The sequence below is a fragment of the Leptidea sinapis genome, chromosome 25 (assembly GCF_905404315.1).
Source record: "Leptidea sinapis chromosome 25, ilLepSina1.1, whole genome shotgun sequence".
NCBI classification, from domain to species: Eukaryota; Metazoa; Arthropoda; class Insecta; order Lepidoptera; family Pieridae; genus Leptidea; species Leptidea sinapis.
Window position 1 is genome coordinate 686,998 of NC_066289.1, and position 19,865 is coordinate 706,862.

The 19,865-nt window shown below is 37.8% G+C and overlaps 2 protein-coding genes across 3 annotated transcripts in view; both read left to right on the forward strand.

Moving 5' to 3' along the window:
* LOC126972230 (early growth response protein 3-like) overlaps positions 1-14,091 on the forward strand; it is a 53,644-nt gene extending 39,553 nt beyond the window's left edge. The window contains exons 1-2 of one of the 2 annotated variants that reach the window (XM_050818875.1): positions 6,621-6,925; positions 9,606-14,091. In XM_050818875.1, the coding sequence (XP_050674832.1) occupies positions 6,730-6,925; positions 9,606-10,498 (1,089 nt within the window). In that variant the 5' untranslated portion in view covers positions 6,621-6,729 and the 3' untranslated portion in view covers positions 10,499-14,091. Of the gene's footprint in view, positions 1-6,620; positions 6,926-9,605 lie in introns of those variants that run through there. The other variant, XM_050818874.1, reaches the window with a different exon arrangement.
* The window catches only part of LOC126972240 (transmembrane protein 127-like), a 551,958-nt gene that overhangs the window by 344,207 nt on the left and 187,886 nt on the right, over positions 1-19,865 (forward strand). The window lies entirely within an intron of this gene.

Genomic DNA, 19,865 nt, shown 5'->3' on the forward strand with positions numbered 1-19,865 from the left:
GGCGATCTTGACAAGATCGTCGGTCCACCTTGTAGGGGGCCAATGTACCTATTAGTATGTTTTGTATGCCTTATTATTATTATTATTTGAAGAGGGTGGCTATTTCCTAGTCCTAAAGATTCCTAGTAACACCGCGTCCAAAATTGAACTATTGTGTTCGCCACTCATACTAAAGCTCGTCGTCAAGCCCTGCCGCCTTTACGAACCGCAGTTTTTCCTTGACGCGAGTGTTGCAAACACTATCTGGTGGCACGAAGTAGTCGCCAAAGATTGTGTTACGCTTATGCATTAGTGGGCCGCAGTCGCAGAGTAGATGAATAGGCGTTTCATCATCTTCAAGGCAGAATCTGCAAGTTTTGTCGCTTTTGATGCCGACCACACTGAGGTGCTTGTTTAGGCGACAGTGCCCGGTTAGCATCCTAATGAGTATGCATAGATTTTTCCTGTTCAAAGATAGGGCTTCATTTTGTATGCCTTGGTATGTTTTTTTAGTAGGTAACTTCAGATTATCAGCTTCAAAACATAAAATATGCTAATAAAAAAAGAAAACAAAAATGGTTCCCATGAACGAAATACTAGGCCAAGTACACACAACTTGAACGATGTATACGTTTAGTTTACACTAGGCGTCCACGGTCCACCCACCAGGCAGCCAGTGGCAGCCGACCCGGCCACAACAACTACTAAATACTTACTCTCTGTACAATGAAAACGGAATCACCAAGATTTCATTTGTCAGTATTAAGATTTACCTTTCCGTGCCCATTTTTTCCTTCTAGATATAGTTCATATTTTTATGCAAACACAATTTTATCTCTTCCATTTTGGTGATAGTAAATACTGCTGGTAAATTTCAAATTCAAAGAAAAATAAACTTTTTTTTAGGCTTAAACTAAGCGTTTTTGAAGTGTCACTATAAATATTTCTTTTAAATTACTGAATCTACCATTATGTTCGGAAAAAGTTGAGCTCGTGAGAGGAACAGAACATACAAGAAACTCAACGGCCGCTGTTTTCAATCAATAGAGTATTTTACAATGGCTGTAATATGAAAAATAAATTAGTTTGTAAGGTCCTTATAATATCAAATATTCCCAACACCTCACAAACCATTTAACAATCTGACACGATTTTCGATAGTGAAATTCAAAACTGAGTTGTATAGTAATGGTAATTTTAATTAAAGATTTAAATTACTTCAATTATTGATCTCATAATCATCAACACGGATATTGCATATACGTTTTACTAATTAACTAAACTGAGTGATGTGGACTGTATCTGTAATAGTCATAAGTCTTTTATTCTCAATTAACTAAAACTCAAATGCAGCTCAGCTATATTCAACAATAGCTCGATTACCAAAAAAAAATTAATAAACTTTGTAAAAGAAAGCACATCATATCTTTACTAAAAAGAACTGATGCAATTTTAAAGTGAAAACTTGTTTAGCGGCGCTGAACACCTTTGGATGGGTATAAAATGTTAAAATCACGCCAGGACACGTGACCTGATCAAAAATTTGTAAGACGGTTAATTTGACAAGTTATTTTTTTTTATGTAATATTTTTGTGTACGATTGCATAATAAATGAATATTGTATTTAACCACGAAAATGCTATTACTTTTATACTGATAAATAAAGCAATTCGTGCGAAATTATTCCATAACCATTCCAATATATTATTCAAAAATGCACAACGTTAATGTTCAAGTTTTCACTTCTGCCGGCACTCCCGGAGTGCAACCCGTTAATTTTTATAAGGCATTTGATGCAGTGTCTGCAATCATATTATCTTGAGTTTGACTGGCTATGTAATATAAAACGCAATAATTAATTAACTTTCATTAACACAAATTATTTCGCAATACCGAATAACACTCTACTGTACTCACTTGCGTAGGCCTACACTCGTCATGGCACAATTTTAGGCCCAAAATTGCTCCATATACACTTGCGTATTAACGAATATATATTACATAGCATACTGATTCCCATAACGATACAGCTAATTCATGTGTAGATTATTGTATTAAAATTAATGCGGCTGATAAAATCAATACTTCAACGACTTTGTATAGTTATTCCTACAAACAACAATCTATGAAGATGTAGCTCTTAGACATAACAAGCAATTGCTCTCCAGCACTAAACATGACTAGCATTTCGCAAAGTTTTGACGTCATTGTGCAGATCAACAAACGCAGGGAGATGAAACATTCGCAAATTCAAAATAGACGAACATTGAGGCAGCGTGCAGAAATAGCAGCCCGCCTCCGAACTCCAAACCAAAAGCAGTCAATATAATAATAGAAAGATTCCCGCGGTACGTTTTCATCCTGTGATTCACCTGTTGAAACCACGATTGTTCGCATTTTACGTCAATCGGTTGCGTGGTGTTTACGAGCTCGCGAGCGCCGCTGGCTCGTCAGCTGACGGCCAGGAATAGCCCTGACATCGCGGGCACGCTATGCCGCCTGCGCCCGCGCTCTCCACAAATAGCGGGCTATAATTAGACGCGGTGAAATCGTGGGTTTGTTATTTTTCTTTATCGTCTCCGTTACGCGATAATTGGGTTAGTGGTTGCATGTGGGTCTGACCAGGCGTCGGCGTGTCTCGAGCAGCAGCCACTACCACGCAGTGCACTGCCCCCTGCCCTCGTGTTCGTCCTTAACAACAACTTCAATCAATCAGACGCAAATATCAACATTCTTTATTCAAGTATTGTACCCACGTTAGCGGTGGTAGTGATTTATCTGACCGCACAAGGAATTTTAAAGCAATGGATTTATTAAATATTTTTTTTGCCCATAAACCTAAAGGCGTTCTTTCTCGTGAACGAGTATATTGAAAAATAATTTAAATATCCTTCTTTTATTGTATTTTGGTTTGAGCTGATGTCAATGTAATTAAGGACACGTACTGTACGTGTCGTTAGTTAAGTTATTCTTTCTTCTTGAATTGAATGAATTTAAATTACAATTTTTCTTGAATTCAGTAATATTATTTCTAGCATACATGAATATAACATATATATGTATTGTGAGGCTTCCCTATGAAGGGTTAGGATGTTTATCAACTTGAATGTTTCCCAAAGAAGTCTCTTGGTTGCATATTCTAAGTTGCTCTGATAGCCCTCTAGATATTTCTCCACAAAAACAAACCCTATGACATAATACTTTGGAAGTACGCAAAATAGATCAAAAGCGACTCACTCAATTATATGAAACGTGCAGTCATTGATAAATTGACCGATGACGGCTTAATAATCTGGTAAAAAACCCAGATAGCCGAAATCTCACTACACGTTTCATACTAAACTAAATTTCAATTTTTACTCTGGGGATTCCGCCTCTTATTACGTAGTATTTACATCCTCTTTGAATAGACCAAACATGCTAAATTCATGAGTCAACTGTTTGATTTTTTTAAACTGCAAAAGCTGCAGACCTCAGCCTATTTAATAAAATTTCTGATATGTGAGCCCCACTGTAATTAATATATATGTTAATATCAAGAAAAACAGTCGAGCTACAAATTCCAGAGTTTGAGAATCTAGCATTACCACCTCTGTTTAACATTTGGTAGCTTAAATCGAATAAAATTGTTTTTTTTTACTGTATAACAATAGGTTATTATTTGTGAACAAATTTAATACTTTTAACATATTTTCATCAAGCATTTTGCTATCCACCGTATTGTCTTTCCGTTTTATTTTGAATAAAAGTGACGTCTCATCAGCAAATAAAACTAAATATGTCAGTTTCGGTACTAGCATAAACGTTAAGTTCGGTAATATAGACTTAAAAGAGAAAAGGCCCAACGATCGCACCCTGTGGCACGCCTATCTCTACATCTTTATATTTCTAACTGACTAACCCTGACATAAATAGTGGTATAATTTTACTTAGTTTCATCAGGCTAGGGAACTCACCCAACACGAGTATGTTTTTTTATTTTTTTTTTATTTCATAAAATCTACAGCACATTATTTATTAGCAAGGTAATAAAGTACAAAACATTGGCAACAGTGATTATTAGTATTAGTTATAGAGTATTAAATATATTAGCTAATGTGGGGCAACCACTTCAATTAAGTACTGATGACAAGGTTTTAACTGACATACCCACAGATTTTCGGTGACTTTTAAGCCAATCGAATAAAGTTTATTTGACTTTGACTTTGAAAATAAGTCAGTGGCTAATTATTTCATTGGTAATTTCTAGATAAACAGATTACCAATAGCTTATCGAAACGATAGTCACTGCCGCCTACACGAGTCGGCCAACCCAATTATGCAGTAACATATTTACACAATCCACAAATTAGTAATAGAGCCAATGATTACCATTTAAGTTAATGCCAACTTGTACCCGCCCGTGTGGGCGACGGCCACACTTCCATGTAATTACCTATTTGCATGCTAAATGCTTTTTATTAGCGACTTGTAGTAAACTCAACCTTTGTGACGATTTCAATTTCACATGCTGCAAATAGGTGACGAGAAATGAGTTTGTAGTGCTTTTTGTTATTTATGTTTCATATAAACTCCTGCAAATAGGTGACGAGAAATGAGTTTGTAGTGCTTTTTGTTATTTATGTGTCAATAAACTCCTGCAAATAGGTGACGAGAAATGAGTTTGTAGTGCTTTTTGTTATTTATGTGTCATATAAACTCCTGCAAATAGGTGACGAGAAATGAGTTTGTAGTGCTTTTTGTTATTTATGTTTCATATAAACTCCTGCAAATAGGTGACGAGAAATGAGTTTGTAGTGCTTTTTGTTATTTATGTGTCAATAAACTCCTGCAAACAGGTGACGAGAAATGAGTTTGTAGTGCTTTTTGTTATTTATGTGTCATATAAACTCCTGCAAATAGGTGACGAGAAATGAGTTTGTAGTGCTATTTGTTATTTATGTGTCATATAAACTCCTGCAAATAGGTGACGAGAAATGAGTTTGTAGTGCTTTTTGTTATTTATGTTTCATATAAACTCCTGCAAATAGGTGACGAGAAATGAGTTTGTAGTGCTTTTTGTTATATATGTTAAATTTAAACTCCTGCAAATAGGTGACGAGAAATGAGTTTGTAGTGCTTTTTGTCATTTATGTTTCGTTTAAACTCTATATTAGGTATACAGAATTTTTAACTTCTAGGTGGGATTTCCCATAGCCTGACTAGTTGTTTCATGTTCATTTTTAACCGACTTTGTTACCTTAAAACTTTCGACTGGGTGAACCGACTTTGATAATTCTTTTTACATTTGAAAGCTGGTGCTTCCCGTGTGGTCCCATTGTAATTTGGTAGAGATCTGACAATGGCATCCATCAGAAAATTCAAAAACGTCTTAAATTTGCTGTACATACGTATAGCAAATTGGATGATAAATTTAGGAATAACTCAATATCGCGCCAACCGATTTCGATGATTCTTTTTTTATTGGAAAGGATATACTTCAAAGATAGTTTGGTGAGAGTTTGGTTAGGTTTTGATTACGGAATCCATGGCAAAATAACGGAACTCTACAATTAAGCGCTTACATTCATTACTGCATTGAAAGAATTTGTATAGCTGCACATATTTAGACAAGTTGTTAGTTAGTGTACTTCAAATTCACTAAAAATAAAAATAAAACTAATAACAAAACAATCGACGTCAAAAACACTATTCCAAAACAATAGATACATATAATATGCACTAAAAGGTAATAATAGTCGCTGTCATCCAAGATAGGCTTGTAACTACATACATAGTTATAGGTGTGATGTGCTTGAGTCGTGAGGAGGTGAGAGGCGAGAGCGGGTCGCGGCGGAAGGACAACGATTCCAAAAATTACAATAATCGTAACTAGAATTAGATTGTATAAAAATACGCAATTATTTTTATACTTTTTAGTGCATATTATATCTATTGTTTTGGAATAGTTTATTTTGAAGTCGGTTGTTTTTTGTTATTTTTTTTTAATAAGAAATTAAAGTCTCGGAAAAGAATGATAGCAATTAAAAGTAGCTTTCTCCAAGTGTGATTGTTGACAAATAACTTTAATTAGAAATACTGTTATGTAGAGAATAAGGTTCATTTTCCAAATAATCTGCCCCTTCTTACCCCCTCAGCTTCCTTACTTTCGTTTTTGTAAGATATACTTCGGCATAGAACTTTTAACTTTTAGTAGAATGTGTTTGCAGCAACATTCAAACTTCATAATAAGCTATAATTATCAAAATTATTCAAAATACTTATAAGTGTATTGTGTAATACGACCATAAGATCGAAGAATCTTTCTGTCCCTACACGATGTAAAATAATGTCAGTATACGTACAGCGTTGTGGGGCAGTGTTTGCTTTGTTATTGAGCGAACTGTTGGTTCGACGTTCATTGTCAATGGCGGCCAGTGTCGCGACTCGTCCCGAGGCCCACGACTGAGACACGAGCGCCGGGGAGGCTTCAGCGGCGAGTGATCAGCGAGGAGGGACAGGGCGGCGGGTGGGGTGGTGCGGGCGGTGGGCGGCGCCGGGTGGTGACGTCAGCCGCACGCCGCGCTCTCATTGGCCGAGGCGCGCGCCTCGCTACCGAATATGGGACCGCGGCTCCATTGATAAAACGCGATGCGGGCTCGCGCGGCGCCAGTCCCTTTCGTACCGGCCGCGTGACAGGCCGTATTCACGCTGGCGTTGTTCGTAATTCCACTCGGCCCCTGGGCCGAGGAGCAGGTGGTGCCCGACGGCATGGGCACTGATGCAGAGCCTCCCGCGGGCGCGCATCTCTTATCTCTGGCTGACATGGGAGCCTTGGGATTTGACTGCGCGCTAAAACCGATCTCAGTCCCGATATCTGGAGCACCGGCCGATCTCAACACTCCAGTGGCCACGTCGGATCTGCCGGCGTTCTTCCCGAATCTCTTGGAACCTCCGCCGATATCAGGTGCGCCTCCAACCGCCGACATTACATCTCATGCGATACCGGATAACTCTTGATGCATGCAGAGCCCCCGCCGATGCGACGCGTTTCTGATAAACTCGTAAACAAACATCGCGGCGTTTATTGTGTAGGATATCGTAGTGTGAGGACCGTGTTGTGTATTAAGTATAATGTTTTACAAATACAGAAGGACGTTTCATTGTAGAGTTAATATCTATTGAGTGTTGTGTCTGGACGTTCCCGAGAAGTTCATGGTTGATAGTTAAAGTGAAAATGAAAGTTATGCGGCGCGCTTCGTTGATGGGGATCACAATATTTACAATAATAATAACGCTAAGCCAGGAACACCGCTGAAACTTTACCGACGGTATTTATGCGTTACGTCAGATCTATCGATCGACGCGACATATTTCGATATTTTACCCATTACTGATTGATTACATTTTTTGTACTGTTATTTTTAAATTATTCTAATCAAGAGTCTGATTTTTATGGTGGCCAGTTATTATTTCCGTAGAAAAAAAAGAGTTGTCTTAGTAAAATTAAAAAAGTGGGACTCTACTATTTGTAAATTTTAAAGTTTTTTCATTACATAATGAATTAAAAATAAATTAAATAATTTCTTTTTATAAATAATAAATTCCATTAAATAGTGTAATTCAAATAAATATTAAACATTATAAACCCGGTAACTATACCGGTTCTAGTGTATTACTATTGAATATAATATGGTACCAGTAAATGTATGTAACCTAATAATTAAAAGGTAATTTTAATTCTGTGAATGTGATTCAATAAATTAAATGATTAAAATCAGTAATTAATTTGGCAACCCTTAATATGAACTTAAGTTATTTTTCCCAAAGGCCTTAAGATTTTTTTTTGTAATTGTAAAAATTAAATAAAAATATTTTATTTCAGAAAGAATAGACCGTCTATAACCAATTTTATATTAAAGTATATACATAACTTAATGTATTAGCTAACATTAATTAAAAATTGAAATGTATAAATTAAAAATTACAATTAAAAAAAAATTATCATAACTATAAGAAAAAGTTTTGGTGTAGTTACATTAAAGATGTTTAATTATTGAAATAAATAGGTACCTACCTACAATACAAAAATACAATAAAAAATAGTTTAATAAAAAAAAAACAAATATGATTAGTAAAAAATCAATGACATATTAATTGAGTTGAGTACAATTTGCAAGGTGATCATAACAGTTGGTTAGACGTAGTTTTAAAAGTGATAAGAGTATCAGCTTCCAACTGCTGTCTCTTATCTCTCCAACTCTTTTCCGTCATGCACCATAACTGAATGAAATATCAAAATTAAGCCACGCGGAATAGGGCCAATGATTTGTGGCAGCAAATATTATAATATCTTTTAATATTTTATCTTTTAGTAGATATAATTATCACATATTTTCAGGTAATGCCTTAAATTAAATTGAAAATAAGTACTACAACTGATATTTAATTTGATTTGAGAGATGATGTTAAATAAAAATTAAGTAATTAAGATAATTACGTAAAGGGCTTTATCTTTTAATATTATGGCTTTCAATATTTTAAATAAATAAAATTACAAAAGATTTTAAGGTTTTTCCTCAATTTAATATTCATATTTAATTTGATTTGAAAGATAATGTTAAATAAAATAATTAAAGGGTTATAGTGATATTTTACTTTTTATCTTTATTTATATTAGAATATCATTGTACCTATTTCTTTCGTATGTATACAGGATGTATTGCCTTTAATAAAAAATATTATTACTTATTAGTTTAGGCATAACTAAGATTTTTTTAATGAAACAAGCCGGTAATTAATTATAACTTTAACATGAAATTCTATTTTATACAATATTCTATTCAGGTAATAATTTCCACTAATTACTTATAGCTTTGTAAATACGGCTAACACGACGATATCCCGTTATAAAGAGTATTTAAATTGAGTCAAAAACAATGATATTATAGTATTTTTAAATATCATTGGTCAAAAAGACCAAATCAAATGTGACCAAATTAAATAAAATAACCTTAATATCTATTCCAATCCTAAGGTTGTATACTTACGATTATGGATCGAAAACCTGTCCGTTCGTGTTTTTTTGCTCGTTTCTAAGTTTATTACCTATTAGTTATCTAGATATTATATTCTTCAACCGCAATAGATGCAAAATTCTTAAAATATAACCGACGTATTCAAATATTTTGTGAAACTATACTAGCAGTAGTTGTTCTGAATAATTGATATAACTTATACTCTCGTGTCATTGAGCAGATATTTGAGTATTTTAATTGCATCATCATAATCTGTAAGGTACTGTTATATTGTCTCAAATTCAGAATGAGTTTTTTGAGCTTTAATTGAAAAATAAAATGTGGAACTTTGACATTCATAAGCGTAATTTTTTGAAATTAATGTTTTATTAAGAGCAGACAAATGTCTAATAGCCAATAGCACGTCGCTTGTTAGTACTACAAAGCTGTGGAATGAGCTTTCTTGTGCGGTGTTTCCTGGACGATACGACATGGGTACCGTCAATAAAAGATTCCTTAAAGGTGCTGCAAGAGAATGTGGGCGGCGGTCTTCTCGGTTTGTCCGCCTTTTTCCTGTGTTCCTCCCGTACCTGTGCTCAGAGCGTGCTGCAAGGTCTGTGTTGGTTGCAGGCTCGCTGCCGGGCGATGAGTTGTCGCTGGGCTGCTCGCCGCGGAGACACAAGCACGAGTCGTCACTGTCGCCGGGCGCACGCGCCGAGGACGCCAGCAATGCGTCTAGTGCGAGCGCCTCGCTGTACGGGCCGCCCGGCAAGCGCGCGGCCTCACCCTCGCTGCAGTGGCTGCTGCCCTCCGGCGGCCCCAACAGCGTCGACAAGTACTTCCAGCAGGAGTACGAGGAGCGCGTCGAGCTGCTGCCGCCCGAGTGCCAGCCGGCCTACTGCGCGGCGCCGCAGCAGTGCCAGCCGCAGCACTGCGAGTACCGGCCGCAGCCGCAGCACTCGTGGGAGAGCCAGGAGTACGCCAGCGTGCCGCAGCCCGCGCCCGGGCCCTCCGGCCTGCCCAAGAGGGAGCCGTACCCCGCGCCGGCCAGCGACCGCCCCGTGCAGCTGGCCGAGTACAACCCGTCCACGAGCAAGGGCCACGAGATCCTCTCGCAGGTGTACCAGCAGAGCGCGCAGCCCCTGCGGCTGGTGGCGGTCAAGCCGCGCAAGTACCCCAACCGGCCCAGCAAGACGCCCGTCCACGAGCGGCCCTACGCCTGCCCGGTCGAGGGCTGCGACCGACGGTTCTCGAGGTCGGACGAGTTGACGAGGCACATCCGAATACACACGGGGCAGAAGCCGTTCCAGTGTCGGATATGTATGCGGTCCTTCAGTCGGTCGGATCATCTGACGACACATGTCCGAACACACACGGGTGAGAAACCGTTCGCTTGTGATGTCTGTGGCCGAAAATTCGCGCGTTCGGATGAAAAAAAGCGTCATGCTAAAGTGCATCTGAAGCAGCGGCTGAAACGCGAGCGAGGGGGCGGAGGCCCGAGCCATCACCACGACTCGCTGTAGCACACGGGGACTGTCACCACCGCCGAGGACACGGCGCCGAGCACGACCCGGCCGCGGGACACTGGTGACGTCACGGGCGGCAGTGGCTCCTCCGAGCAAGATAACTGAACTGTTATATCTTCACGTTGAAGTTATAAAATAATTTCATCGCCTAGGTGTTAATCGTGTTTAACGAAGCTTTATTAACTCTACATTTGTGAATTCATTGAAATTTATATATCTTTTTATACATATTTGTAATTATTATGATAGGAGGTTATCGACTCGATGTATTTATTTTGATTAGATAGGGTAATTGAATGAAATAGACTGGGATCAAACACAGACAAAGAGGAATGGCCTACTCAATATTGTGTATCAATGTGTCTTTCCACGTATTCGTTTCTCTTTGTAGATCATAATATAGAACGGTTATCCGTGATGGTGTCTATGTATTTGCTATATTCCAGTGCAGTAAGGAGCGCAAATTATATCCGGTAATCCAGTAAGAATTTCAGGATATACCATTGACTGGAAATGAGTATTTAACATGTATACGATTGTCACATCAATTGAAAATATGGGTAGAAGTGAAAAGTTCGTTGGATAGTTGCCGTTTATATTATATTATTTGTGAATTTATATTTTAACAACGCGTTTTCAAATTAAATAGTACCTTTTCTCAGTGTTAATTTGTTAGATATAATTATATAATTTTAACGTTCTTACAAAACTAACGTGAAACTGTGCCATTTATTAACTTTACCACGTGCCACGGCATTTTAATACTAAGTATAACATGACTGTTAAATAATAATGTTGTATTAGCATGTAGCTTCATTTTGATTTTCTAGTCGTAGTTATGGGCGGGAGAGAATCCAATTCCGCCATCAAACGATTGTATACTTCGCCTTTGTTTAGCCTCTCGCATCTTTAAAACCCTTTTTTGTACAGAACTTGTACCGACAGCTCCTGCCTGTCTTTCCTTGCTCAAGAGTTTTATTTAACAAAATTTGCTCAAAACTTTTCGTTAAGGTGTTTCCTCTCTCTGTTTTCGCTAACTCAACACTTTTTCTTCCCATTCAACACTTCCCCAGTGGCATGTATTATTAAATTACGTAATTAGAGTAATTCTAGCAAATGTTTTAGTAGTAGAATTTAAATTATGATCTCTTAATCACTTTTAATTATTTACATGTAAAAGATCCTTATTTATAATACTCATAAGTTTCTGAATACAGATCTAGTTGTAATAAATAGTAACATACGTATTTTTTTTCGGATTATATTGCATAAGCCTTGTGAGAATGTCAACCATAATATGACTCGAATCGCTTATTCAATTATTGGTCGTTTTCAATAACCTATCTACCCTTAGCTTAACTTACGGATACATTGCTGTCACCGTTTACTGACAAGATCTTATCTATTCATAGTTATGTCCAATATAGGTACGGCCGTTCCCAATATTCAGTCTATCTCATACTTGAGATAAAAATCGTAACTACCGTTGACTTTTCTGTCCCAATAAACTTATCGATGGTAACTCACCTTATCCGTACACGCTGTCTGTCAATTGGACGACGTATAGCTTACCTGCGATAGAAGTTTGTATGGAAATTTCAATTCACGCGTCCCAATATAAGTCGATAAGAATGACTTATCGGGTATATTGGGACAGCTTCAGATTATTGACTGTTAATTACTGACAGTAGAAGGTAGTAATTTATCTGTATCTGTAGATAGTATATTGGGAACGGCCGTTATAGTCCAATGCTATCTGTCAATAAGCGTAAAAGGATAGATTTGTCTACGTCTAGTAAGTTAAACTAAGGATAGATAGGTTATTGAAAACGGCCGTAAATCCAGCCATGGTTATGTTTGTCATATGCAATAATGTATGTTTTAAGCACAAAATATTGTATATTTCTTACGTGAAACTTGTTAAACACTTTATCTCTCTAAATGGTTGTTCACTAGTAAGTTTATTTGTGTAAGTATTTCACACAACTTGTTAAATGTTAATAACGCTTGATCAAGGTGTTAATTATGAAAGTAAGTATTTAGATAAAGCGAACATTCTGCAGATCGAGGAGTGCTATATATGAAACAGGGTGGGCTGTATCGAATGTTCGATCTTTTCGTATTTAGGATTATCTGACAATAATATTACTAACTCTGCCACAGTTCAATCTGATACGAAGTATTAAAAGAATTAAAACATAATTAGCATTCATCACATAGAGTATTAATTACATAAAACAGCTTCATTCTTGACGAAATTGTAGTGAATACAACGATGATGTGATTCGCACTTCTTTTGAATAGTAAGAACGGCTCTACGGTTTTTACTATTTTTACTATGGTAGGCGAGACGAAGTCTCTTAGACATGGCTAGCGTAGGTAGGTATATGTGTAATCAATTTTAAATCATGTGTGACTATCGAAACGGAGAAGACTAAATTCTGACACTTTACATATTGTTGCATCATGTTAAACGTTAATCATTCTAGGTACAAGAAAAATAAGCTTACGTCGGATAGAATCTTCCCGAACGCAATGCAAGATCGTTATTAATATGTGTAGATATTAAAATATAACAATTATCACGCGTTTAACTATGACTTATAGCACCGTGGGCAGCGAATCTTTGACATCAGTATAACAGTTTCGAGAAATGTATATTGAAGTTTATCGAGAAAAGCGTGTTCCTATATAAAAGATTAAAATGTTAGATATATGTGTGAGTTATGACATTGCTTAGTTTCGAACGCTGGGCACTGAAGAGCGTTCTTAGACTTCGCTCAGACTAAAGTCTGTAGCTTAAATACGTAAAACATACTTACGTAAACGTTAGCTGACTATAAGCTTAGCATAATCTTTGATTACAGTTTTTCGAAGCTAAGACAGCCCAATGCAGAAATCAAGTTCACGTTTTATCACACCCAACTTAGTTTTACGGTATTAGTCTAAGCACAGTCTAAGTACCAGCGCTCTATTAGTCCCAGACTAAGTCATGACCGAAATCTGTTAGGAGTTACTGTTTTTCATAAATGTTTTTCTCGTAATTTTGTAATTTCTCTTGTTAGTGACAGCTATAAGAATAACTTTTATTGAAACCCAGATATGGTAATGAAATCTAGACTAACTTTAAGAGATATGTTATTATTGCATAGTATTTGATCAGGGAATGTTCATTGTTGTTCTGTCTGTCTGTTTTTGATTGTTTGGTGCTGCAAGACTATATATTATAACCTAGCACTGCTGTCAGCGTCATGTCAGAGTTCTATGTTTCGTTCATTGGGTAACTAAGTTCACTCTAGTGGCGAGACGTCTTACAAACTTCATGATGTTCACCATGTGAATGTGTACGAATTTTAACAATTAAAATTTAGTCTGCGTTTCATTTGAATGGAAGTTGTTGATGTTCTTAGCATAGATAGCTTTAAGTCATAAGTATTGTTAAATTTCTTCTAATTTTTACTAAAATCTATTTAATATATTTGTAAATACACCGACTAAATTTGATTTAATGTGTATATAAGAAAAGAGAAATTTTTATTTAATATAAAATCACCTAAGGTGCAAAAATACAAATTGTTGAAAACTTGAAACCTGTTTTTTATTTACGAAAAATACCATGCATTAATAATTATGATGGTACTTAGTGTTAGCATTTCCACACCTTCGAAGGTATGGAGAGGTAAGGACATGTGCTGAATCGCTAGCTAGGGGACACCAGATTCTCGGATTTAAGTGCTTCGACCCTAAACTTATTTAAATATGATATATAAGTAATTACTTCATCCTTTAGGTCAAAAAACAATTCATTCAGTAAGTATTCATTCATGTTCAAAACTCAATTAAATCATATTTAGTAATATTCTTAGCTCTAGCTAATTTTAACTACTAGCTACTGTCCAGTTCTTGGTAAGAAGTATCTACAGGCCAAAACTCATAAAAATAAATTTGGGTCTGCGGTCTACTCGAACTAAATATATATATAGAGGGGGATACTATAGTGTTATTAATATCCTCGCCTAATGGTTCATATTAACTATTTTAAATTGTTACTAGTTTTTGCTCGCGATTTCGGCCAAATTAAATGCGTGTCACGCTGAGAACCATTGAAATGATATCCATTTTGTTCAAATGATAGTTTTGCGCGGCGGCCATTATACACTCCAAAAGTTACTCCTAATGTAGGTTCTCTGCAAATATCAGAACCGTGCGGCCATCTTGTATTGCTCAAATAATGTCAATATAATTGTCTGCTATTTAAACAAGTTTGGAAATAATTGTCGTTGCTTTAAAAGTTTTCTTTCACTGTCATTCGTAACAAATGAACCCGACCACAAAACTTTTTGTACAAAAATATATACACTCCGTTCTTCTCTGTACCCCTGCCAACGTTAATGCACAATTTCATGATAATCGATTCATTAGTTAAGGCATAAAAACGTAACAAACAAACGAACTACACTGTAACACATACAGCGAACGAAAGCCAGCGAAAAGGTTATCGGTTTTGCGCGAGTAAGACCAGCAACGACATCTGGTAAGCATTTCTATAAAACTACTATTTCGTGAGCTCGATAGATGCCGCTGCCTTTGCTTCGACAAACAGTAACTAAAGCTAGTGCAGTTGCTTTACGCTAGGTGTCGTGAATCATAAGTGTGATTTTTGATTCATAGTTTTCACATTGATTACTTTCTTATTTTTCAATATCTAATCTATGAAATGTTATGGATTTCAATATCTAATCTATGGAATGTTACTATCTTTTTAATCCAATGACCCATAATTATTAATCTATCTAATAAAATACTTATTTACTATGGTTTCACTATAGCGACCTGCTGAGAAGAAGCCACAAAATACTCAGTGAAAAATATTTTCTTGGATTACCTACTTATAATAACAAAAACTTGATGGAACTTATTAACCATAAGAATGAATATAACTAATCGATTAAGTGTCATCTATTTCTCTGCCAAGCAGTTTTATTCTTGATGAATTATTAATGAAAATTGAATTGAAATAACGCTTCAGGATCAATTCAATGTGTATTAATTCTAAACTATATATTCAAAGCGTCTGTACATTTTTAATCACTGTTCCGTTAGGACCGACTCGCTATGTAATCACACCATGACCTCGACTCGCTAGGAATTACCCCGTGACCGCGACGGCTTGCTAGGAATTACCCCGTGACCGCGAAGCCTCGCTAGGAATTGTCCTGTGACGGCGATGACTCACTAGCAATCACCCCGTGACCGCGGCGGCTCGCTAGTAATTACCCCGTGTCGAAGCCTCAAGAAAAACAAATATCGTGCTTTTATTTCTCAGCATTGCTTCACAAAACCTTTCAGATTTTTCAATAATAATATGTTCAAGAATTACTCCTGTAATTAGCCCTGTACTCTCCCAGGGGCATAAAAAGAATAGTCCCAGGCCCATGGGTGTCGTAAGAGGCGACTAAGGTCTTTTTAGAAGTGGGAAAGTCACGCTGCCGTCTTTTGACGTCAGCACAATCGGGCCAGACTCGTCCGGGCTAATTACCACTCTCGCACAGAATTCCGGCGTGAAGTAACGGCTTGGTGCCGCTATGTTTCGCATGGGTTAGTGTCGAGGACCGGTGGCAATTCGTCCATGCCGCCGTTGCACATGAGGAATGACACCCTGGCCCATACGGCAAAAGAGAAAGCCGATCTCCTGTGCGCTCTTTTCGCCTCCAACTCGACTCTTGACGACAACGGAAAAACACTGCCAACCATCCCGCGGTGTCAGAGCTCTATGCCTGAAGTACAGTTCAAACAGAAAACTGTTAGGCGAGCTCTGTTTTCGTTGGACGTCAGGAAGTCGAGCGGGCCGGATGGCATTTCTCCAATCGTGCTTAGAACGTGTGCCCCTGAGTTGACGCCGGTGCTAAGATTGGCTGCGGCTATTGAAAGCAAGGGGGAAGGCCTGGCAGTTAGCCTGGATATAGCGAAGGCCTTTGATAGTGTATGGCACAAGGCGCTCCTCTCAAAACTTCCATCATTTGGGCTTCCCGAGAGCTTGTGCAAGTGGACCACCAGCTTCCTCACTGGGCGCAGCATACAGGTCGTTGTCGACGGACATTGCTCGAACCCGGAGCCCGTGAATGCTGGAGTGCCCCAAGGCTGTGTGCTATCTCCTACGCTGTTTCTTCTGCATATCAATGATATATTGGACACCTCCAACATTCATTGCTATGCAGATGGTGATGCCGTATACACGGGCCATGCAGGTGTCTCTCGGGAAATCGTCGACCAGTGCCGGGAGAAACTTGTGTCTTCTATCGAATCCTCTCTTGAGAAAGTCGCGGAATGGGGTAAATTTAACCTTGTCCAATTTAACCTCCAGAAGACTCAAGTTTGCGCGTTTACTACTAAAAAACCCCATTTGTCGTATCACCGCTCTTCGACAACACCTCCCTAAAAGCCTCGCCTAGTATCGGAATACTGGGTCTCGAAATCTCGAGCGATTGCCAATTTCGTGGCCATCTGGAGGGCAAAGCCAAATTGGCTTCAAAGAAACTGGGCGTCATTAATAGAGCACGGCAATACTTCAAGCCGGCCCACATTCTAGCGCTGTACAAAGCGCAGGTCCGGCCACACATGGAGTATTGCTGTCATCTCTGGTCTGGCGCACCCCAATATCAGCTCGATCCATTTGACCACGTGCAACGCAGAGCAGCTTGAATTGTCGGGGACCCAGTGCTCTGTGAACGGCTGGATCACTTGGCGTTGCGTAGAGACGTCGCTTCATTGTGTGTCTTCTACCGCATTTATCACGGGGAGTGTTCCGAAGAGCTGTTTAACCTGATTCCTGTCGCCGAATTCCACCTTCGCACGACACGCCACAAGTCAGGATATCATCCCCACCATCTGGATGTGTGGCGGTGCTCCACAGTGCGGTTTACAAGGAGCTTTCTTCCACGTACTACAAGGCTGTGGAATGAACTTCCTTGTGCGGTGATTCCGGGACGATACGACATGGGTACCTTCAAAAAAAGCCCGTATACCTCTCTTAAAGGCCGGCAACGCTCCTGTGATTCCTCTGGTGTTGCAAGAGATTGTGGGCGGCGGTGATCACTTAACAACCGGTGACCCGTACGCTCGTTTGTCCCCCTATTCCATAAAAATAAAATAAAAAAAATACATTGCCCGACGATTATATTGTATATTTATGTATGTTTAGGTATTATGGAGTTCAAAGGAGTTGTTCCACAACGTCCCAAGTATTTGTGTTTAATATAAAAGTAGGTATCTAATCCGGAACAGTCTGCTATTTGTCCAATCTTTCATGCAATCATTGAATTGATACCGCCAACTCTTAGGCAACTCATGATTCATTCTCTTCGTGAAACCCACGTATGGCATTTTTTATTTATTTGTCATCAAGGTTACTACATTAGTGTATTCGGTATTATTATATTATTACTGACATGCTAAAGCCTACTTTCTTTCATGCATTGTTTGGCCCAGGCTCGAGGTCGCGGTGGGCGGGACATGTTGCCCGAGTAGAAACCTGAAGCAATGAACCAGGCCTGGGCAATCAGGTGACGCAGAGAATGAATGAGAATGAAAGGAGGTTCATTTTCGACCAGACCAAGGCCTATTAGTATAACTATTATCTAATTGGGAAGAATATAAGCATTACATAGCTTTATTAAGATGAGTTATTGATGTAATAAACATTATTAAGACTACTTAATCAAAATGATGGAGTGGTGGTTTATGTAAAAAGTAACTTGCAGGTCCAAATACTAGAATTAGCTCTTTGTGAAGCAACTGGACTTCAGATTGTGACCTCTAATTATACTTTTCTTGGAATTTATCGATCCCCATCCTACAACAAAGCTGATAACTTTATTTCTTCCCTCAATTCATTTCTTGAATCTATCACGCATCACAGAAATATATTTATTCTAGGCGACATAAATATTGACCTTATACCTACTCAGACTGAAAAAGCCCATGAACGTAGGAATAGGCTTGAATATTTAAATGTACTATCTTTTCATGGTCTCTTACCGGGCCATACTACATCCACGAGAGAGAATAGCTGCATCGATCATGTCATTCTCAAGCTAGAAAAGAACGAAAATAAAGTTTATGTAGCTATACTAAATACAACAGTAACAGACCACAACATGGTGGTGTTGACTATATCGAGCACATATGAAAAAAAGTCAAAACGCAACATTAAAACTACTACTGATTTTAACAAAGCATATCGCACCCTTATATCCACTGACGTTACTAAATTAAATATATTTAATGACCCTAATTTATTTTCTACTTATTTAATAGAATTGATCAAATCTGCTATCCAAGTAAACACTAAACTCTCAGTGATATCGCACACTAAAAGAATATTGAAGCCATGGATAACGCCTGGAGTTTTGCGTTGCATCAAACTTCGACACAATATGCAAATTAAACTGAGATTAAACCCACAGAGTCTTATTCTAAAATTAACCTACAAACGTTTCCAAAATTATTGCACTAACCTCATAAAGAAGCTTAAAATAAAATACAACAAAGATCAAATAAATAAGTCCCTAAGACACCCTAGAGCTCACTGGAGTACTATAAATGAAATAACTCATTATAAGCCTCCTAAAACTAAAAACATCGAGCTACTTAATATTACTCCTGACCCACAAAACTCAGTAAATCTGATTAATAGAATCTTTGTTGAAAATGGACAAAAGCTGGCTAAAACAATTATTGAGCAAACTGGCTCCTACCAAAGTCCCTCTATACATCATTTTCATTCATCTTCTTTTGTACTACTTGATACTGATACTGAAGAGATCAACAGCATACTTATGAGTCTTGACTCTAGAAGCGCTCCTGGCTGGGACGGAATTTCAACGAAATTTCTAAAGCTCTCTAAAGATTACTTGATCCCACTTATAACAAGATTGGCTAATCTCTGCTTTAAATCAGGTATTTTTCCTTCCTCTCTAAAGCGTTCCATTGTTACTCCTGTGTACAAGAGTGGGACTAAAACTGATGTAAACAATTATAGACCTATCTCTGTATTGTCTGCTATTTCAAAAATAATAGAAAAATTAATTAACAATAGACTTCTTAAATACTTCAATAAATATAATATTATTTCTAATTGTCAATATGGCTTTAGAAAAGGTGTTTCCACACAAGACGCAATTTTAGGATTAACAAAAACTATAGTAAGAGAAGTGGACAAGGGCAATAAATGTCTCGCAGTTTTTCTAGATTTAAAAAAGGCCTTTGACACAGTTTCTATTCCCATTCTTGTGCGCAGATTGGAGGGCCTGGGCATTCGTGACAAAGCCCTCTCTCTCCTAGACAGCTACCTAAATGACCGAAT